Below are 16,557 nucleotides of genomic sequence, written 5' to 3'. Positions count from 1 at the left end.
ACTTAAACAACACAATGTAACTCCAAGTCAATCACACTTCTGTGAAATCAAACTGTCCACTTAGGAAGCAACACTGATTGGCAATAAATTTCACATGCTGTTGTGCAAATGGAATAGACAACAGGTGGAAATTATAGGCAATTAGCAAGACACCCCCAATAAAGGAGTGGTTCTGCAGGTGGTGACCACAGACCACTTCTCAGTTCCTATGCTTCCTGGCTGAAGTTTTAGTCACTTTTGAATGCTGGCGGTGCTTTCACTTTAGTGGTAGCATGAGACGGAGTCTGCAACCCATACAAGTGGCTCAGGTAGTGCAGCTCATCCAGGATGGCACATCAATGCGAGCTGTGGCAAGAAGGTTTGCTGTGTCTGTCAGCGTAGTGTCCAGGGCATGGAGGCGCTACCAGGAGACAGGCCAGTACATCAGGAGACGTGGAGGAGGCCGTAGGAGGGCAACAACCCAGCAGCAGGACCGCTACCTCCGCCTTTGTGCAAGGAGGAGCAGGAGGAGCACTGCCACAACCCTGCAAAATGACCTCCAGCAGGCCACAAATGTGCATGTGTCACTCAAACGGTCAGAAACAGATTCCATGAGGTTGGTATGAGGGCCCGACATCCACAGGTGGGCGTTATGCTTACAGCCCAACACCGTGCAGGACGTTTGGCATTTGCCAGAGAACACCAAGATTGGCAAATTCGCCACTGGCGCCCTGTGCTCTTCACAGATGAAAGCAGGTTCACACTGAGCACTTGTGAAAGACGTGACAGAGTCTGGAGACGCCGTGGAGAGCGTTCTGCTGCCTGCAACATCCTCCAGCATGACCGGTTTGGCGGTGGGTCAGTCATGGTGTGGGGTGGCATTTCTTTGGGGGTCCACACAGCCCTCCATGTGCTCGCCAGAGGTAGCCTGACTGCCATTAGGTACCGAGATGAGATCCTCAGACCACTTGTGAGACCATATGCTGGTGCGGTTGGCCCTGGGTTCCTCCTAATGCAAGGCAATCCTAGACCTCATATGGCTGGAGTGTGTCAGCAGTTCCTGCAAGAGGAAGGCATTGATGCTATGCACTGGCCCGCCCGTTCCCCAGACCTGAATCCAATTGAGCACATCTGGGACATCATGTCTCGCTCCATCCACCAACGCCACGTTGCACCACAGACTGTCCAGGAGATGGCGGCTGCTTTAGTCCAGGTCTGGGTGGAGGTCCCTCAGGAGACCATCCGCCACCTCATCAGGAGCATGCCCAGGCATTGTAGGGAGGTCATACAGGCACGTGGAGGCCACACACACTACTGAGCCTCATTTTTACTTGTTTTAAGGACATCACATCAAAGTTGGATCAGCCTGTAGTGTGGTTTTCCATTTTAATTTTGAGTGTGACTCCAAATCCAGACCTCCATGGGTTGATAAATTTGATTTCCATTGATAATTTTTGTGTGATTTTGTTGTCAGCACATTCAACTATGTAAAGAAAAAAGTATTTAATAAGAATATTTCATTCATTCAGATCTAGGATGTGTTATTTTAGTGTTCCCTTGATTTTTTTGAGCAGTGTATTTTGAAACACTGCAATAGGAAATACCAACATGACATACAGAAGAAAAAAATAGCTATTGGTAAAATAACCAAATCAGGTGTCAAAATGAAACTATGGTCAGAATTCAATGTTTGCTCTCAGGGGTGTGTTTTATTGTCACAGATCCAGGTAGGGTTGCAACATTCCTGGAACTTTCAATAAATTCCCTGGTTTTCTAGAAATCCTGGTTGTAGGAAAACAGATTCCGGGAATCCTCCAACCGGGATTTCAGGAAAAACTAGGGAATTTATTTTAATCTCCAGGAATTAAGCGACCCTATATACAGGTGTAGGATCTTAATTTGAGCCAATTTGCTCCAGCAGGAAAACAATCCTGCAGCAACAGGAAATGTGAATTATATTTAATGGACAGTTTTGTTGGGGTTGATACATGTTTTGTAAGGGAAAACCAAGTCTGAAATTTCAGTGGAATGACAAACTTCATAATTCTTTTTAAACCTCAAATACATTACAAGTTTTACATTTCCTGCAATGTAGGAAGATTCTTCTGCAACAGGATGATCCAATTAAGTTCCTTAGAAATGTCCTCGTTTTTGAAAGAAAAGCACATTTTCTGTCCATTAAAATAACATCAAATTGATCAGAAATACAGTGTAGACATCACTTCTAAATGACAATTGTAGCTGGAAACGGCAGATTCTTTATGGAATATCTACGTAGGCGTACAGAGGCCCATTATCAGCAACCATCACTCCTGTGTTCCAATGGCACGTTGTTTTAGCTAATCCAAGTTTATCATTTTAAAAGGCTAATTGAGCATTAGAAAACCATTTTGCAATTATTTTATGGAAGTTTAAAAGATAATTTGCATCATTTTAACAATTAAAACTCAAATTTAACCCAGTTCAGAGCTATTGCCTTGTTGAAGATGGCAGCCCTGTGGAAGTCCAAAGCTTGTTGAATGCATGCACTGAAACGATCATAAAACCAAAACTAAATTAGGATACTGAAAACATGTTATTTTGGCAGGTAGAAATTGAGTAATGCCTAATATGGCAATTCATATTATTTTTCCAATATTAACTATGCTGTGTAAAAAATAACCCAATTTGGGTCATTTCAACAAACCAGCGCTGGGTAAATATTGGATTTAAGTAACATTGGGTTAATTCAACCCAGCGGGTTTGGGTTGTGCTTCTAACCCATCGCCTCAGGTTGAGCGCTTGACCCAGCTGCCCGGTAAATTAGACTATAATGCTGGGTTAAAACAACCCGGAGTGTTGGGTTAGGGGATTGACCCAGCAGCTTTTTTATGTAATCCTTGGGTTATTTTCAGTGTAATCCTAATTTCAATGTTACATACATATTTACCTTTTCTACCACACCACTCCCTCCTTTTCAGACACACAATCAAGATACAATGTTGAATGTCAAATATTTATTTATATTACCTGCATTTCAGAACATATACATTACAGCAGAGAATTGTCCACAATGAACAAGAATATATATATTTAAAAAAAATAGCAAATTGAAACAAAGCCCTATTGTCTAAGTATTTGTAATTTCATGAGCTATGATTGATTATTAAAATTGATTTATATTATTCCATTAACCAAACAGACTAAAACCTCAACTGAACTTCATGTGCACTCTCGGATTGCAATCCGAGGAAAAACAAAGCATGCATCCGTGAGACTGTCTTAAGTGTTACGCACACAGATCTGCCTATCAGACAGTGCCAGAGCTAATCAATAGATTAGCATATTCACTAACACACTTCAGCTATCTTAGGTGACAGCACACACACATCCTGCTGTTTTGCCATACAATAATGGTCTACATTTGGGTTGAGTCAAAACAATGTTACACATAGAACAGGTGTACAAAATTACATTTTGAAGGTCACTCTACTAAAGGACATGGACAAAGCATGACTAAAAGACATGCTCGCAACAGTCTTACTGTAGGGATTCTGTTCCTGACAGCTGATACACTGGTCTGTAGTACTTACCATGCTGGAGCACACAGTCTGGTAAAGTTGATATCAAACACATAATAGGACTTGAAGCACACATCCAGTATCCCAAGCGATGTACCTTGCTCCAGTGCCTGTCCAATAATGACTGTAAACACCTGTGAGCAGTCCCCAAGCACCCACACAAATGGGTAGGGTCTGGTCACCTCTGACTGGTGCAGTTACTCAAGCATATTGGTCCCAACCTCTTAGATGGAAATCATTACATTTTAGAATATGAGGACTGGAAAGGAAAGTAATAAATTAATTCTAAATTCCTTTTAACAATCTGTTAACAAAATACACACATTTCAAAATACAGTATACCTGGCAAGACCAGGCTACTGCTCAAGCTTGGTGTGTCGCTGGGTGTGTCCACAGTCCTATGTGTTCATATGTGTCCCCCAAGGACCTCCCCTTGTGTATAAAAAAGGTGGTGTTTACAGAATACTCAAAGCGTGTAAGTCTTATGTTCTTTAACTTCAGGCTATAGTGTAATCGTCCAAAAGCGAGAGCATTTCTTGGTCTATCTCCTCCGCTACAAAAGAGAAAGGGGTTACCTAGTCAGTTGCACAACTGAATGAGTCTACCTCATTTAACCCATCACCTTTCAGGAGAAGACCCAGATGCAGACAGTGTTGAAGTAACAAAAGTGTATTACTAGAACAGGGGAAAGGCAAAACAACAGGTCAAGAGCAGGCAGAGGTCAGTAATCCAGGGTTGTGTGACAAGGTTTAGAACGGCAGGCAGGCTCAGGGCAGGCAGAATGGTCAAAACCAGGAAACTAGAAAACAGGAATTAGAAAAATACAGGCGGGGAAAGGGGAAACTGTCATGTCTTGTCATGTTATGTCTTGTTCCTGTTCTTTCTCTTCACTCTGTCTCCCTCTGCTGGTCGTATTAGGTTACCTTCTCTTTCTCTCCTCCTCCAGCTGTTCCTCATCTCCTCTAACTACCTCGTTCACCCTTTTCCCACCTGTTCCCTTTTTCCCTCTGATTAGGTGTCTATTTCTCTCTCTGTTCCTGCTTCTTTCTTTGTCAGATTCTCGTTTGAGTTTCTCATGCCAGAAGCAAACTATCGTCTCGTTTGCTTCACCCTTGTCCTGTCCCGTCCTGTCGGAATACGCCTGGCAAGTGCATCCTGTACTCAGCTAACTGTCTTGTCGTTTGTACTGTGTCCAGTTCATCTGATGCTACGTGAGATCAGGTACCACTGTTCCTCTACGACCCGCGCCTACCCAGAGAGACCTGCAGCCTGTCGCCGCTAACCCAGCTATTCTCCTCTGCTGCTAAGAAGGGGGCTCTTTTGTAATTATCAGAAGGACTTTTTGTTTCATTTGTCGCCCTCTCTGCGGGTTGTCTATTTTTCCATTATCTACATCTGAAGAGGATCTATGTATTCCCTGTGTTTACATTAAAGGACTCTGTTTTTGTTAACCCGCTTTTGGGTCCTCACTCAAGTGCACAACAGAAGAATCTGACCATGATGGACCCAGCGACTCCGGATCCTTTCCACTCAGCCGTCGAGATCCAGGGAGCGATGCTAGGCAGACACGAGGTGGAATTGTCTGCTGCTCGACATGCCGTTGAGACCCTGGCCGCCCAAGTCTCCGACCTCACAAGACAGATTCACCATCTCCGCCTCGATCCACCGGCCACTTCCAGGGCTTCCGAATCTCCGGAGCCAAGAATCAATAACCCGCCGTGTTACTCTGGGGAGCCCACTGAATGCCGCTCGTTCCTCACTCAGTGTGATGTTGTGTTTTCTCTCCAGCCCAACACTTACTCCAGGAGCACAGCTTGTATCGCCTACGTCATATCTCTCCTTACTGGACGGGCTCGTGAGTGGGGCACGGCAATCTGGGAGGCGAGGGCTGAGTGTACTAACCAGTATCAGGACTTTAAGGAGGAGATGATACGGGTTTTTGACCGTTCTGTTTTTGGGGAGGAAGCTTCCAGGGCCTTGTCTTCCCTATGTCAAGGTAATCGATCCATAACAGATTACTCTATTGAGTTTCGCACTCTTGCTGCCTCCAGTGACTGGAACGAGCCGGCGTTGCTCGCCCGTTTTCTGGAGGGTCTCCGCGCGGAGGTTAAGGATGAGAGTCTCTCCTGGGAGGTTCCTTCCAGCGTGGATTCCTTGATTGAACTCGCTATTCGCATAGAGCGACGGTTTGATCTTCGTCGCCGAGCTCGTGGAAAGGAGCTCGCGTTCTCCGTTGCCCCCCTCTCCGCATCACTACCATCTTCCTCCGCCGGCTCGGGTTCTGAGCCTATGCAGCTGGGGGGTATCCGCATCTCGGCTAAGGAGAAGGAACGGAGAATCACCAACCGCCTCTGTCTCTATTGCGGTTCCGCTGGTCATTTTGTCACTTCATGCCCAGTAAAAGCCAGAGCTCATCAGTAAGAGGAGGGCTACTGGTGAGCGCTACAACTCTGGTCTCTCCTTCAAGATCCTGCACTACCTTTTTGGTCCATCTCCGCTGGACCGGTTCGTCAGCTTCCTGCAGTGCCTTGATAGACTCTGGGGCGGAGGGCTGTTTTATGGACGAGACCTGGGCTCGGGAACATGACATTCCTCTCAGACAGTTAAGGGATCCCACGGCCTTGTTCGCTTTGGATGGTAGTTCTCTCCCCAGGATTCAGCGTGAAACGCTACCTTTAACCCTCACTGTCTCTGGTAATCATAGCGAAACCATTTCCTTTTTAATTTTTCGTTCACCTTTTACACCTGTTGTTTTGGGCCATCCCTGGCTAGTTCGTCATAATCCTTCTATTAATTGGTCTAGTAATTCTATCCTCTCCTGGAACGTCTCTTGTCATGTGAAATGTTTAAAGTCTGCTATCCCTCCTGTTTCCTCTGTCTCTTCTTCACAGGAGGAGCCTGGTGATTTGACGGGGGTGCCGGAGGAGTATCACGATCTGCGCACGGTGTTCAGTCGGTCCAGGGCCACCTCTCTTCCTCCGCACCGGTCGTATGATTGTAGTATTGATCTCCTTCCGGGAGCCACTCCCCCCCGGGGTAGACTATACTCTCTGTCGGCTCCCGAACGTAAGGCTCTCGAAGATTATTTGTCTGTAGCTCTCGACGCCGGTACCATAGTCCCCTCCTCCTCTCCCGCCGGAGCGGGGTTTTTTTTGTTCAGAAGAAGGACGGGTCCCTGCGCCCCTGCATAGATTATCGAGGGCTGAATGACATAACAGTTAAGAATCGTTATCCGCTCCCTCTTATGTCTTCAGCCTTCGAGATCCTGCATGGAGCCAGGTTTTTCACTAAGTTGGACCTTCGTAACGCTTACCATCTCGTGCGCATCAGGGAGGGGGACGAGTGGAAAACGGCGTTTAACACTCCGTTAGGGCACTTTGAATACCGGGTTCTTCCTTTCGGCCTCGTAAACGCTCCAGCTGTCTTTCAGGCATTAGTAAATGACGTCCTGAGAGACATGCTGAACATCTTTGTTTTCGTTTACATTGACGATATCCTGATTTTTTCACCGTCACTCCAGATTCATGTTCAGCACGTTCGACGTGTCCTCCAGCGCCTTTTAGAGAATTGTCTTTATGTGAAGGCTGAGAAGTGCACTTTTCATGCCTCCTCCGTCACATTTCTCGGTTCTGTTATTTCCGCTGAAGGACATTAAGATGGATCCCGCTAAGGTCCAAGCTGTCATTAATTGGCCCGTTCCTAAATCACGCGTCGAGCTGCAGCGCTTTCTCGGCTTCGCGAATTTCTATCTTCGTTTCATCCGTAATTTCGGTCAGGTGGCAGCTCCCCTCACAGCCCTTACTTCTGTCAAGACATGCTTTAAGTGGTCCGTTTCCGCCCAGGGAGCTTTTGATCTTCTCAAGAATCGTTTTACATCCGCACCTATCCTTGTTACACCTGACATCTCTAGACAGTTCGTTGTCGAGGTTGACGCGTCAGAGGTGGGCGTGGGAGCCATTCTTTCTCAGCGCTCCCTCTCTGACAACAAGGTCCACCCTTGCGCGTATTTTTCTCATCGCCTGTCGCCGTCGGAACGTAACTATGATGTGGGAAACCGCGAACTGCTCGCCATCCGCTTAGCCCTATGCGAATGGCGACAGTGGTTGGAGGGGGCGACCGTTCCTTTTGTCGTTTGGACTGACCATAGGAACCTTGAGTACATCCGTTCTGCCAAACGACTTAAGGCTCGTTGGGCTCTGTTTTTCGCTCGTTTCGAGTTCGTAATTTCTTATCGTCCGGGCTCTAAGAACACCAAGCCTGATGCTTTATCTCGTCTCTTCAGTTCTTCAGTAGTCTCCACCGACCCCGAGGGGATTCTCCCTGAGGGGCGTGTTGTCGGGTTGACTGTCTGGGGAATTGAGAGGCAGGTAAAGCGAGCACTCACTCACACTCCGTCGCCGCGCGCTTGCCATAGGAACCTTCTTTTCGTTCCCGTTCCTACTCGTCTGGCCGTTCTTCAGTGGGCTCACTCTGCCAAGTTAGCCGGCCACCCCGGCGTTCGGGGTACGCTTGCTTCCATTCGTCAGCGTTTTTGGTGGCCCACTCGGGAACGTGACACGCGTCGTTTCGTGGCTGCTTGTTCGGTCTGCGCGCAGACTAAGTCCGGGAACTCCCCTCCTGCCGGCTGTCTCAGACCGCTTCCCATTCCCTCTCGACCGTGGTCTCACATCGCCTTAGATTTTATCACCGGACTGCCTTCGTCAGCGGGGAAGACAGTTATTCTTACGGTTGTCGATAGGTTCTCTAAGGCGGCTCATTTTATTTCCCTCGCTAAGCTCCCTTCTGCTAAAGAAACGGCACAAATCATCATCGAGAATGTTTTCAGAATTCATGGCCTTCCGTCAGACGTCGTTTCGGACAGGGGCCCGCAGTTCACGTCTCAATTTTGGAGGGAGTTTTGCCGTTTGATTGGGGCTTCCGTCAGTCTCTCGTCCGGCTTCCACCCTCAGTCTAACGGTCAAGCCGAACGGGCCAATCAGACTGTTGGTCGCATCTTACGCAGCCTTTCTTTTCGTAACCCTGCGTCTTGGTCAGAACAGTTCCCCTGGGCAGAATACGCCCACAACTCGCTTCCTTCGTCTGCGACCGGTCTATCTCCTTTTCAGAGTAGCCTCGGGTACCAACCTCCGCTGTTTTCTGTTCAGCTCGCCGAGTCCTGCGTCCCCTCCGCTCAGGCTTTTGTCCAACGTTGTGAGCGCACCTGGAAGGGGGTCAGGTCTGCACTTTGCCGTTATAGGGCGCAGACTGTGAGAGCCGCTAATAAGCGTAGAACTAAGAGTCCTAGATATTGTCGCGGTCAGAGAGTATGGCTCTCCACTCAAAACCTTCCCCTTAAGACAGCTTCTCGCATTCCCCCGCGGTTCATTGGTCCGTTCCGTATTTCTCAGATCATTAATCCTGTCGCGGTGCGACTTCTTCTCCCGCGATATCTTCGTCGCGTCCACCCGGTCTTCCATGTCTCTTGTGTTAAGCCCGTTCTTTGCGCCCCCGCTCGTCCTCCCCCCCCCCCCCCCCCCCATCCTTGTCGAGGGCGCAACTATCTACAGGGTCCGTAAGATTTTAGACATGCGTCCTCAGGGCCGTGGTCATCAGTTCCTAATGGATTGGGAGGGGTACGGTCCTGAGGAAAGGAGTTGGGTTCCCTCTCGGGACGTGCTGGACCGTTCGCTGATCGATGATTTCCTCCGTTGCCGCCAGGTTTCCTCCTCGAGTGCGCCAGGGGGCGCTCGTTGAGTGGGGGGTACTGTCATGTCTTGTCATGTTATGTCTTGTTCCTGTTCTTTCTCTTCACTCTGTCTCCCTCTGCTGGTCGTATTAGGTTACCTTCTCTTTCTCTCCTCCTCCAGCTGTTCCTCATCTCCTCTAACTACCTCGTTCACCCTTTTCCCACCTGTTCCCTTTTTCCCTCTGATTAGGTCTCTATTTCTCTCTCTGTTCCTGCTTCTTTCTTTGTCAGATTCTCGTTTGAGTTTCTCATGCCAGAAACAAACTATCGTCTCGTTTGCTTCACCCTTGTCCTGTCCCGTCCTGTTGGAATCCGCCTGGCAAGTGCATCCTGTACTCAGCTAACTGTCTTGTCGTTTGTACTGTGTCCAGTTCATCTGATGCTACGTGAGATCAGGTACCACTGTTCCTCTACGACCCACGCCTACCCAGAGAGACCTGCAGCCTGTCGCCGCTAACCCAGCTATTCTCCTCTGCTGCTAAGAAGGGGGCTCTTTTGTAATTATCAGAAGGACTTTTTGTTTCATTTGTCGCCCTCTCTGCGGGTTGTCTATTTTTCCATTATCTACATCTGAAGAGGATCTATGTCTTCCCTGTGTTTACATTAAAGGACGCTTTTGGGTCCTCACTCAAGTGCACAACAGAAACGTTGTTAAGGCTTGACCACAAAGTGATCTGGCAACAGACAGTGGACTCAGGCATAAATACACTGGGGGTAATGGAGAAGATGAGTGACACCTGGAGGGGGGTGGAGACAAGCACAAAAACAGGTGAAACAGATCAGGGTGTGACAAACCCAACCCATCTGAATCAGAGGGGCTGCCTTAAATCGACATCAACAGCACCCGGGGAGCAGTTGTTGGGGGGTTAACTGTCTTGAAGGACAGAACAGCAGATTTTTCCACCTTGCTGGCTCTGGGATTTGAACCAGCGACCTTCTGGTTACTGGCCTAAAGCGCTTAACCGCTAGGAGGGAGCTTTTAAGCGATAGTTTCATCCACATTTATGAACTACATACTTTGAGGAGGGAAGGGTTGATAAGTCAGGTCAAATGGTTGAACAAAGGAAAGGGAGTGAGGAAAGGGCAACATTTAATAGGGGGGGCAGTAGCTTCAGGGTATAAAGGCAGGCTGATTACCTGCAGTTAATCGCTTCGAACCCCTAGCTTCCTGCTGGGAAATCTGCAGGGAGTGATAATTTATTCATACTATTTCATCCTTCCACAAGATTTACTCCAGAAACAAATCGAAGGTTTCTACCCAAGCCGGTTGGTCGCTCGTTCTGTTGGTTCAATTGCCAGAGACACGACCTAGTCGTTCGTTCTAAATGTTCCATATGCCATACTGGCTGGCAACATTCTTGTCCCTTGCTTGCTAGCTAGCCAACTACAGCTAACTTACAATCACGTCAAACAGTGTAGCCAGAATAACAACAGTAGCTGCATTTGTTTAACCTGTTGCGACGACCAAACCCGGATCCGGGATTCTATTTATAGACCTAAGCTCATTACCATAACGCAACGTTAACTATTCATGAAAATCGCAAATGAAATGAAATAAATATGCTATCTCTCAAGCTTAGCCTTTTGTTAACAACACTGTCATCTCAGATTTTCAAAATATGCTTTTCAACCATAGGAAAACAATCATTTGTGTAACAGTAGCTAGCTAGCGTAGCATTTAACGTTAGCATTAGCGTTAGCATTTAGCAGGCAACTATCACAAAAACAAGTAAAGCCTTCAAATAAAATAACTTACCTTTGAAGAACTTCTGATGTTTTCAATGAGGAGACTCTCAGTTAGATAGCAGATGCTCAGTTTTTCCAAAAAGATTCTTTGTGTATTAGAAATAGCTCCGTTTTGTACATCACATTTGGCTACCAAAAAAAAAAAAAAAAAAAAAAAAAAAAATTCAGCCCTCAAAACGCTAACCTTTTTCCAAATTAACTCCATAATATCGACTGAAACATGGCAAACGTGGTTTAGAATCAATCCTCAAGGTGTTTTTCCACATATCTCTTCAATGATATATCCTTCGTGGAAGCCTGGTTTCTCCTTGCTCTCAAATGGAAAAATAATTGCACCTGGCTTTACGCTCCAATTTCGACGCAGGGACACCAGGCGGACACTTGGAAAATGTAGTCTCTTATGGTCAATCTTCCAATGATATGCCTACAAATACGTCACAATGCTGCTAACGCCTTGGGGGAACGACAGAAAGTGTAGGCTCATTCCTTGCGCAATCACAGCCATATAAGGAGACAATGGAAAACAGAGCTTCAGAAATTCTGCTCATTTCCTGGTTGACGCATCATCTTGGTTTCGCCTGTAGAATGAGTTCTGGGGCACTTACAGACAATATCTTTGCAGATTCTGAAACTTCAGAGTGTTTTCTTTCAAAAACTGTCAAGAATATGCATAGTCGAGCATCTTTTCGTGACAAAATATCGCGCTTAAAACGGGAACGTTTTTTATCCAAAAATGAAATAGCGCCCCTAGAGATCAAAGAGGTTAAGCTGTTTTCTAGTGACATTTATTTGGATACATCCATAACAATGAGCTAATGAGGCACGATTTTGCCTGGCATGGAAAATGTGCTCTCTCGTTAGGACACTGTTGTTTTAGAAGAGCTAGCCAACAACACAGCTAACACAATCGCATCAAACTGAAGCTGGAAAGACTGCAAAGTAGCTGCAATTTGTTTCATTTTTACCTTTATTTAATTGACAGTTCTTTGTATATATCCATAAAAATTGTGCAAGCTGATTCATGATTTATACTGGCTGAGAAACGCTGCCTGCCCCCCTCTCTTGTCCCGACTCCTGACCCTACACGTTCATTACTATGGGACAGTTCGAGATTGAATTTGAATATTGAAACAACGTTGCATTTGTCAGAGAGACAGACAGCAAGGTTCATACAAATCTCTCCTGTTGAAAACTAGATGTTAATCTAAAAGAAATGTGAGATAATACGTATAGTGAAGATCAAGTTTATAACTACCCTGCCTGGGTTAATATGATAATGGATTGCGCAGTCACATGGAACAGTGTAAATAGGCATTTTAACATCATAGATTTAGCCGGTGGTATCTTGTGGAATAGATACCGGCTGCAATGCACTTTTAACCAATTAGCATTCAGGATTAGACCCACCACGTGTATAAAACAGGGATAAACATACCTGAATTTGTCCAATAAAAAACTCTCATTTTCAACTGTTGGACTAATGGCTACACCCTAGATCAGCCAGATCAAATCAAACTTTATTTGTCACATGCGCCAAATGCAACAAGTGTAGACTTTACCGTGAATTGCTTACATACAAGCCCTTAACCAACAGTGCAGTTAAAGAAGAAGAAAATATTTACTAAAATAAAAAGTAATCATTAAAAGTAATACAATAAGAATAACAATAAAGGGGCTATATACAGGGGCCACCGGTACCAAGTCAGTGTGCCGGGGATACAGGCTAGTTTCAAGGTTTTACTGCTAACCTACAAAGCATTACATGGGCTTGCTCCTACCTATCTCTCTGATTTGGTCCTGCCGTACATACCTACACGTACGCTACGGTCACAAGACGCAGGCCTCCTAATTGTCCCTAGAATTTCTAAGCAAACAGCTGGAGGCAGGGCTTTCTCCTATAGAGCTCCATTTTTATGGAACGGTCTGCCTACCCATGTCAGAGACGCAAACTCGGTCTCAACCTTTAAGTCTCTACTGAAGACTCATCTCTTCAGTGGGTCATATGATTGAGTGTAGTCTGGCCCAGGAGTGGGAGGGTGAACGGAAAGGCTCTGGAGCAACGAACCGCCCTTGCTGTCTCTGCCTGGCCGGTTCCCCTCTTTCCACTGGGATTCTCTGCCTCTAACCCTATTACAGGGGCTGAGTCACTGGCTTACTGGGGCTCTCTCATGCCGTCCCTGGAGGGGGTGCGTTACCTGAGTGGGTTGAGTCACTGATGTGGTCATCCTGTCTGGGTTGAAACCCCCCCCCCCCCCCTTGGGTTGTGCCGTGGCGGAGGTCTTTGTGGGCTATACTCAGCCTTGTCTCAGGATGGTAAGTTGGTGGTTGAAGATATCCCTCTAGTGGTGTGGGGGCTGTGCTTTGGCAAAGTGGGTGGGGTTATATCCTTCCTGTTTGGCCCTGTCCGGGGGTGTCCTCGGAGTGGGCCACAGTGTCTCCTGACCCCTCCTGTCTCAGCCTCCAGTATTTATGCTGCAGTAGTAGTTTGTGTCGGGGGGCTAGGGTCAGTTTTTTATATCTGGAGTACTTCTCCTGTCATATTCGGTGTCCTGTGTGAATCTAGGTGTGCGTTCTCTAATTCTCTCCTTCTCTCTTTCTCTCTCTCAGAGGACCTGAACCCTAGGACCATGCCCCAGGACTACCTGACATGATGACTCCTTGCTGTCCCCAGTCCACCTGGCTGTGCTGCTGCTCCAGTTTCAACTGTTCTGCCTTAATATTATTCGACCATGCTGGTCATTTATGAACATTTGAACATCTTGGCCATGTTCTGTTATAATCTCCACCCGGCACAGCCAGAAGAGGACTGGCCACCCCACATAGCCTGGTTCCTCTCTAGGTTTCTTCCTAGGTTTTGGCCTTTCTAGGGAGTTTTTCCTAGCCACCGTGCTTCTACACCTGCATTGCTTGCTGTTTGGGGTTTTAGGCTGGGTTTCTGTACAGCACTTTGAGATATCAGCTGATGTACGAAGGGCTATATAAATAAATTTGATTTGATGAAGGTACCCCCTCCCCGGCGTGTTCGACTCCAGCCGCAGGACGCCAACCAAAGGGACGATCCCGGGGATCAGGAGCGGACAGGTCACCCCTGCTGATGCGTGGGAACCTGTCACCGGCTAGGGTGCGGGAACCTGACAGACCGGCTGAGTTAGGGGAGCCTGGTGATCCGGCTGAGGCATGAGAGCCTGATGAGCCGGTGGAAGCAAGGGAGCCTGGCGATACAGTGAAGGCATGAACGCCCGACGAACTGGCTATAGCAGGGGAGCCTGGCAATCCGGCTGAGACATGAGAGCCTGTAGCAGCTCCTGCACACAACATCATTCCCACCGAAAAAACAAACAAACTAATGCTGCCCTTCGGTGAGTCCAGGTAAGTCTGGCGACGCGCAGGTGCGCGTAACGATGGTGACAGGTGTGTGCTATAACGAGCAGCCTAGTGACCTAGAGGCCGGAGAGGGAGCACACGTGACCTCCATCTGTATTTTTGCAACAAATATGATAGCTAACGTTAGCTAGCTAAACCCTAGCCGGTCAGTGACTGACAGATTTAAACTGGTATCAACAAAATGTGTTTCACTCTATCCCATAAAACATGACATTGCTACCTACGCTCCCGAGTGGCGCAACGGTCTAAGGCACTACATCTCAGTGCTAGGGGCATCACTACAGACCCTGGTTTGATTCCAGGCTGTATCACAACTGGCTATCATTGTGAGACCCATTGGGTGGTGCACAATTGGCCCAGAATTGTACGGCTTAGGGTTTGGCCGGGGTAGGCTGTCATTGTAAATAAGAAGGTGTTCTCCGCTGACTTGCCTGGTTAAATAAATGTTTAAAAAAATACTTTGCATCATTTAGCTAATAAAAGGTTCACGTTTATTAGGAAGTTAAATTAATAAGTTAGGCACTCACCGGACAACAAGCTAGTTTCAATAAATATTATTGTTGCCAAAGGTTTACCACAGATTCACCACTAGAGGCAACCTTTGCAAACTTCTGGCAACATTTTGAGGCACACCATTTATTTTGCAGCAAATTTGCCACAAACTTGCAGGAAGTTTGCTGCCACAAATACATTTTTGTAAGGGAGAGAGGTGAAGTTGGAAAAACGTTTCAACACAATGCTGTAATTCTTTACCTCAAACACAGTAAAGGATACACGGAAAACTTTGAAATCATTAGTTTGGAGCAATTAATTTTTGTGAATCGGTTGAGTCAGTTTGGTCCTCATGAGTGAATCATACTTCTTCTTGTCTATTCAAACAAGACAGGCATTCTGAATTTGAGCTAAGAGTCAAAGAGCAGTGATTAAAACTGCCTCATGCAAGACAGAGTGAAACATTGGACATGACTTCATTGTAGGTTGCAAAATGTTTTGTGGCTCACAGCCAAAGAGTAAATCTCAGAACACAACCACTCACTGAACATAACCTTCAGCTAAGCTGTACTCAACTGCATCATCATTTACACCACCTGAACATCTCTACAGCACCACTGAGTTCAGACTGCCAAACACTCTCAACATACAGCTCCACCACACCAAGTCACGGTTACAGCTCAGAATAGATCAGACTCCACTGAGTCATCGGTAACCCAGCAGCTCTCATGAGATGTTCTCCAACTCAACATGGGAGGATTAGATGATCAAAGCTCACTGCTTGAGATGGATTGGAACTCAATGATCGTTTGATGTTCATCTGATTGGTTAGACTTGATTTGAGTATGAGATTAATTAGCTTACAACAGAATTAACAGAATCAACATAATTATACTATACTACAGTTCTGATTGACGATACGTAAAAAATAAAATCATAGGTGCAATTTATATAATAAGTTAAATCACTTTTTGTTGAAGGTGGTGGAAAACGCTCTCTTGGGCACCACTCCAGAATCTCCCAAAAGGGTTCATTTGGGTTGAGATCTGGTGACTGAGGCAGCCAATGCATATGGTTTACATTGTTTTCATGCTCATCAAATAATTCAGTGACCATTCATGCCCTGTTGATGGGGGCATTGTCATCCTATGGGGGCATAGCCAAAATAATGGCCTGCCCAGCATTTTTACACTTCACCCTAAGCATGATGGGATGTTAATTGCTTAAATCTCTCAGGAATCACACCTGTGCGGAAGCATCCGATTTCAATATACTTTGTATCCCTCATTTAATCAAGTGTTTCCATTATTTTGGCAGTTACCTGTAGCTTCCATAGGTAATGTGTTCTAGTAACCTGTTATTGCTAACTCCGAACACACCATGAGTGGATGATCCAAATGGCTGCTTTGAGTTGCCAGTTTTCTGAAAGGAGAAACAAAAAGTGATTTAATGCCATGTTAAACAGTATTAGAATGCATAAATATAATACAGTAAATGTTTTGCTGTTATAATTATATACTAAGAGGGATAATATCATTTCCTTTGCTCATATGCATTTTTGGTGCTGTATGATGCAACATGTGAGAGATTAGTAAGTGAGTGAGCGAGCGAGTGGAGAGTAATATGTTTTCTCCCAGGATGCCTAAGGGGACCTTTTTAGAGAGGTCGGCA

General features: G+C 46.2%; 1 protein-coding gene across 2 annotated transcripts in view; it reads right to left on the bottom strand.

Annotated features, from left to right (window-relative positions):
• LOC139396411 (striated muscle preferentially expressed protein kinase-like) overlaps positions 1–16,557 on the bottom strand; it is a 134,205-nt gene that overhangs the window by 93,096 nt on the left and 24,552 nt on the right. Inside the window, exon 2 of one of the 2 annotated variants that reach the window (XM_071143459.1) lies at positions 16,208–16,308. The exons of the other annotated variant lie outside the window; for it this stretch is intronic. Coding sequence (XP_070999560.1) covers positions 16,208–16,220 — 13 coding nt within the window. The 5' untranslated portion in view covers positions 16,221–16,308. The remainder of the gene's footprint in view (positions 1–16,207; positions 16,309–16,557) is intronic. 2 annotated transcript variants of the gene reach the window in all.

This window comes from Oncorhynchus clarkii, chromosome 3, assembly GCF_045791955.1.
Source record: "Oncorhynchus clarkii lewisi isolate Uvic-CL-2024 chromosome 3, UVic_Ocla_1.0, whole genome shotgun sequence".
NCBI lineage: Eukaryota > Metazoa > Chordata > Actinopteri > Salmoniformes > Salmonidae > Oncorhynchus > Oncorhynchus clarkii.
Note: the sequence above shows the minus strand (reverse complement) of the source record. Positions and strands in the feature narration are given on the sequence as shown.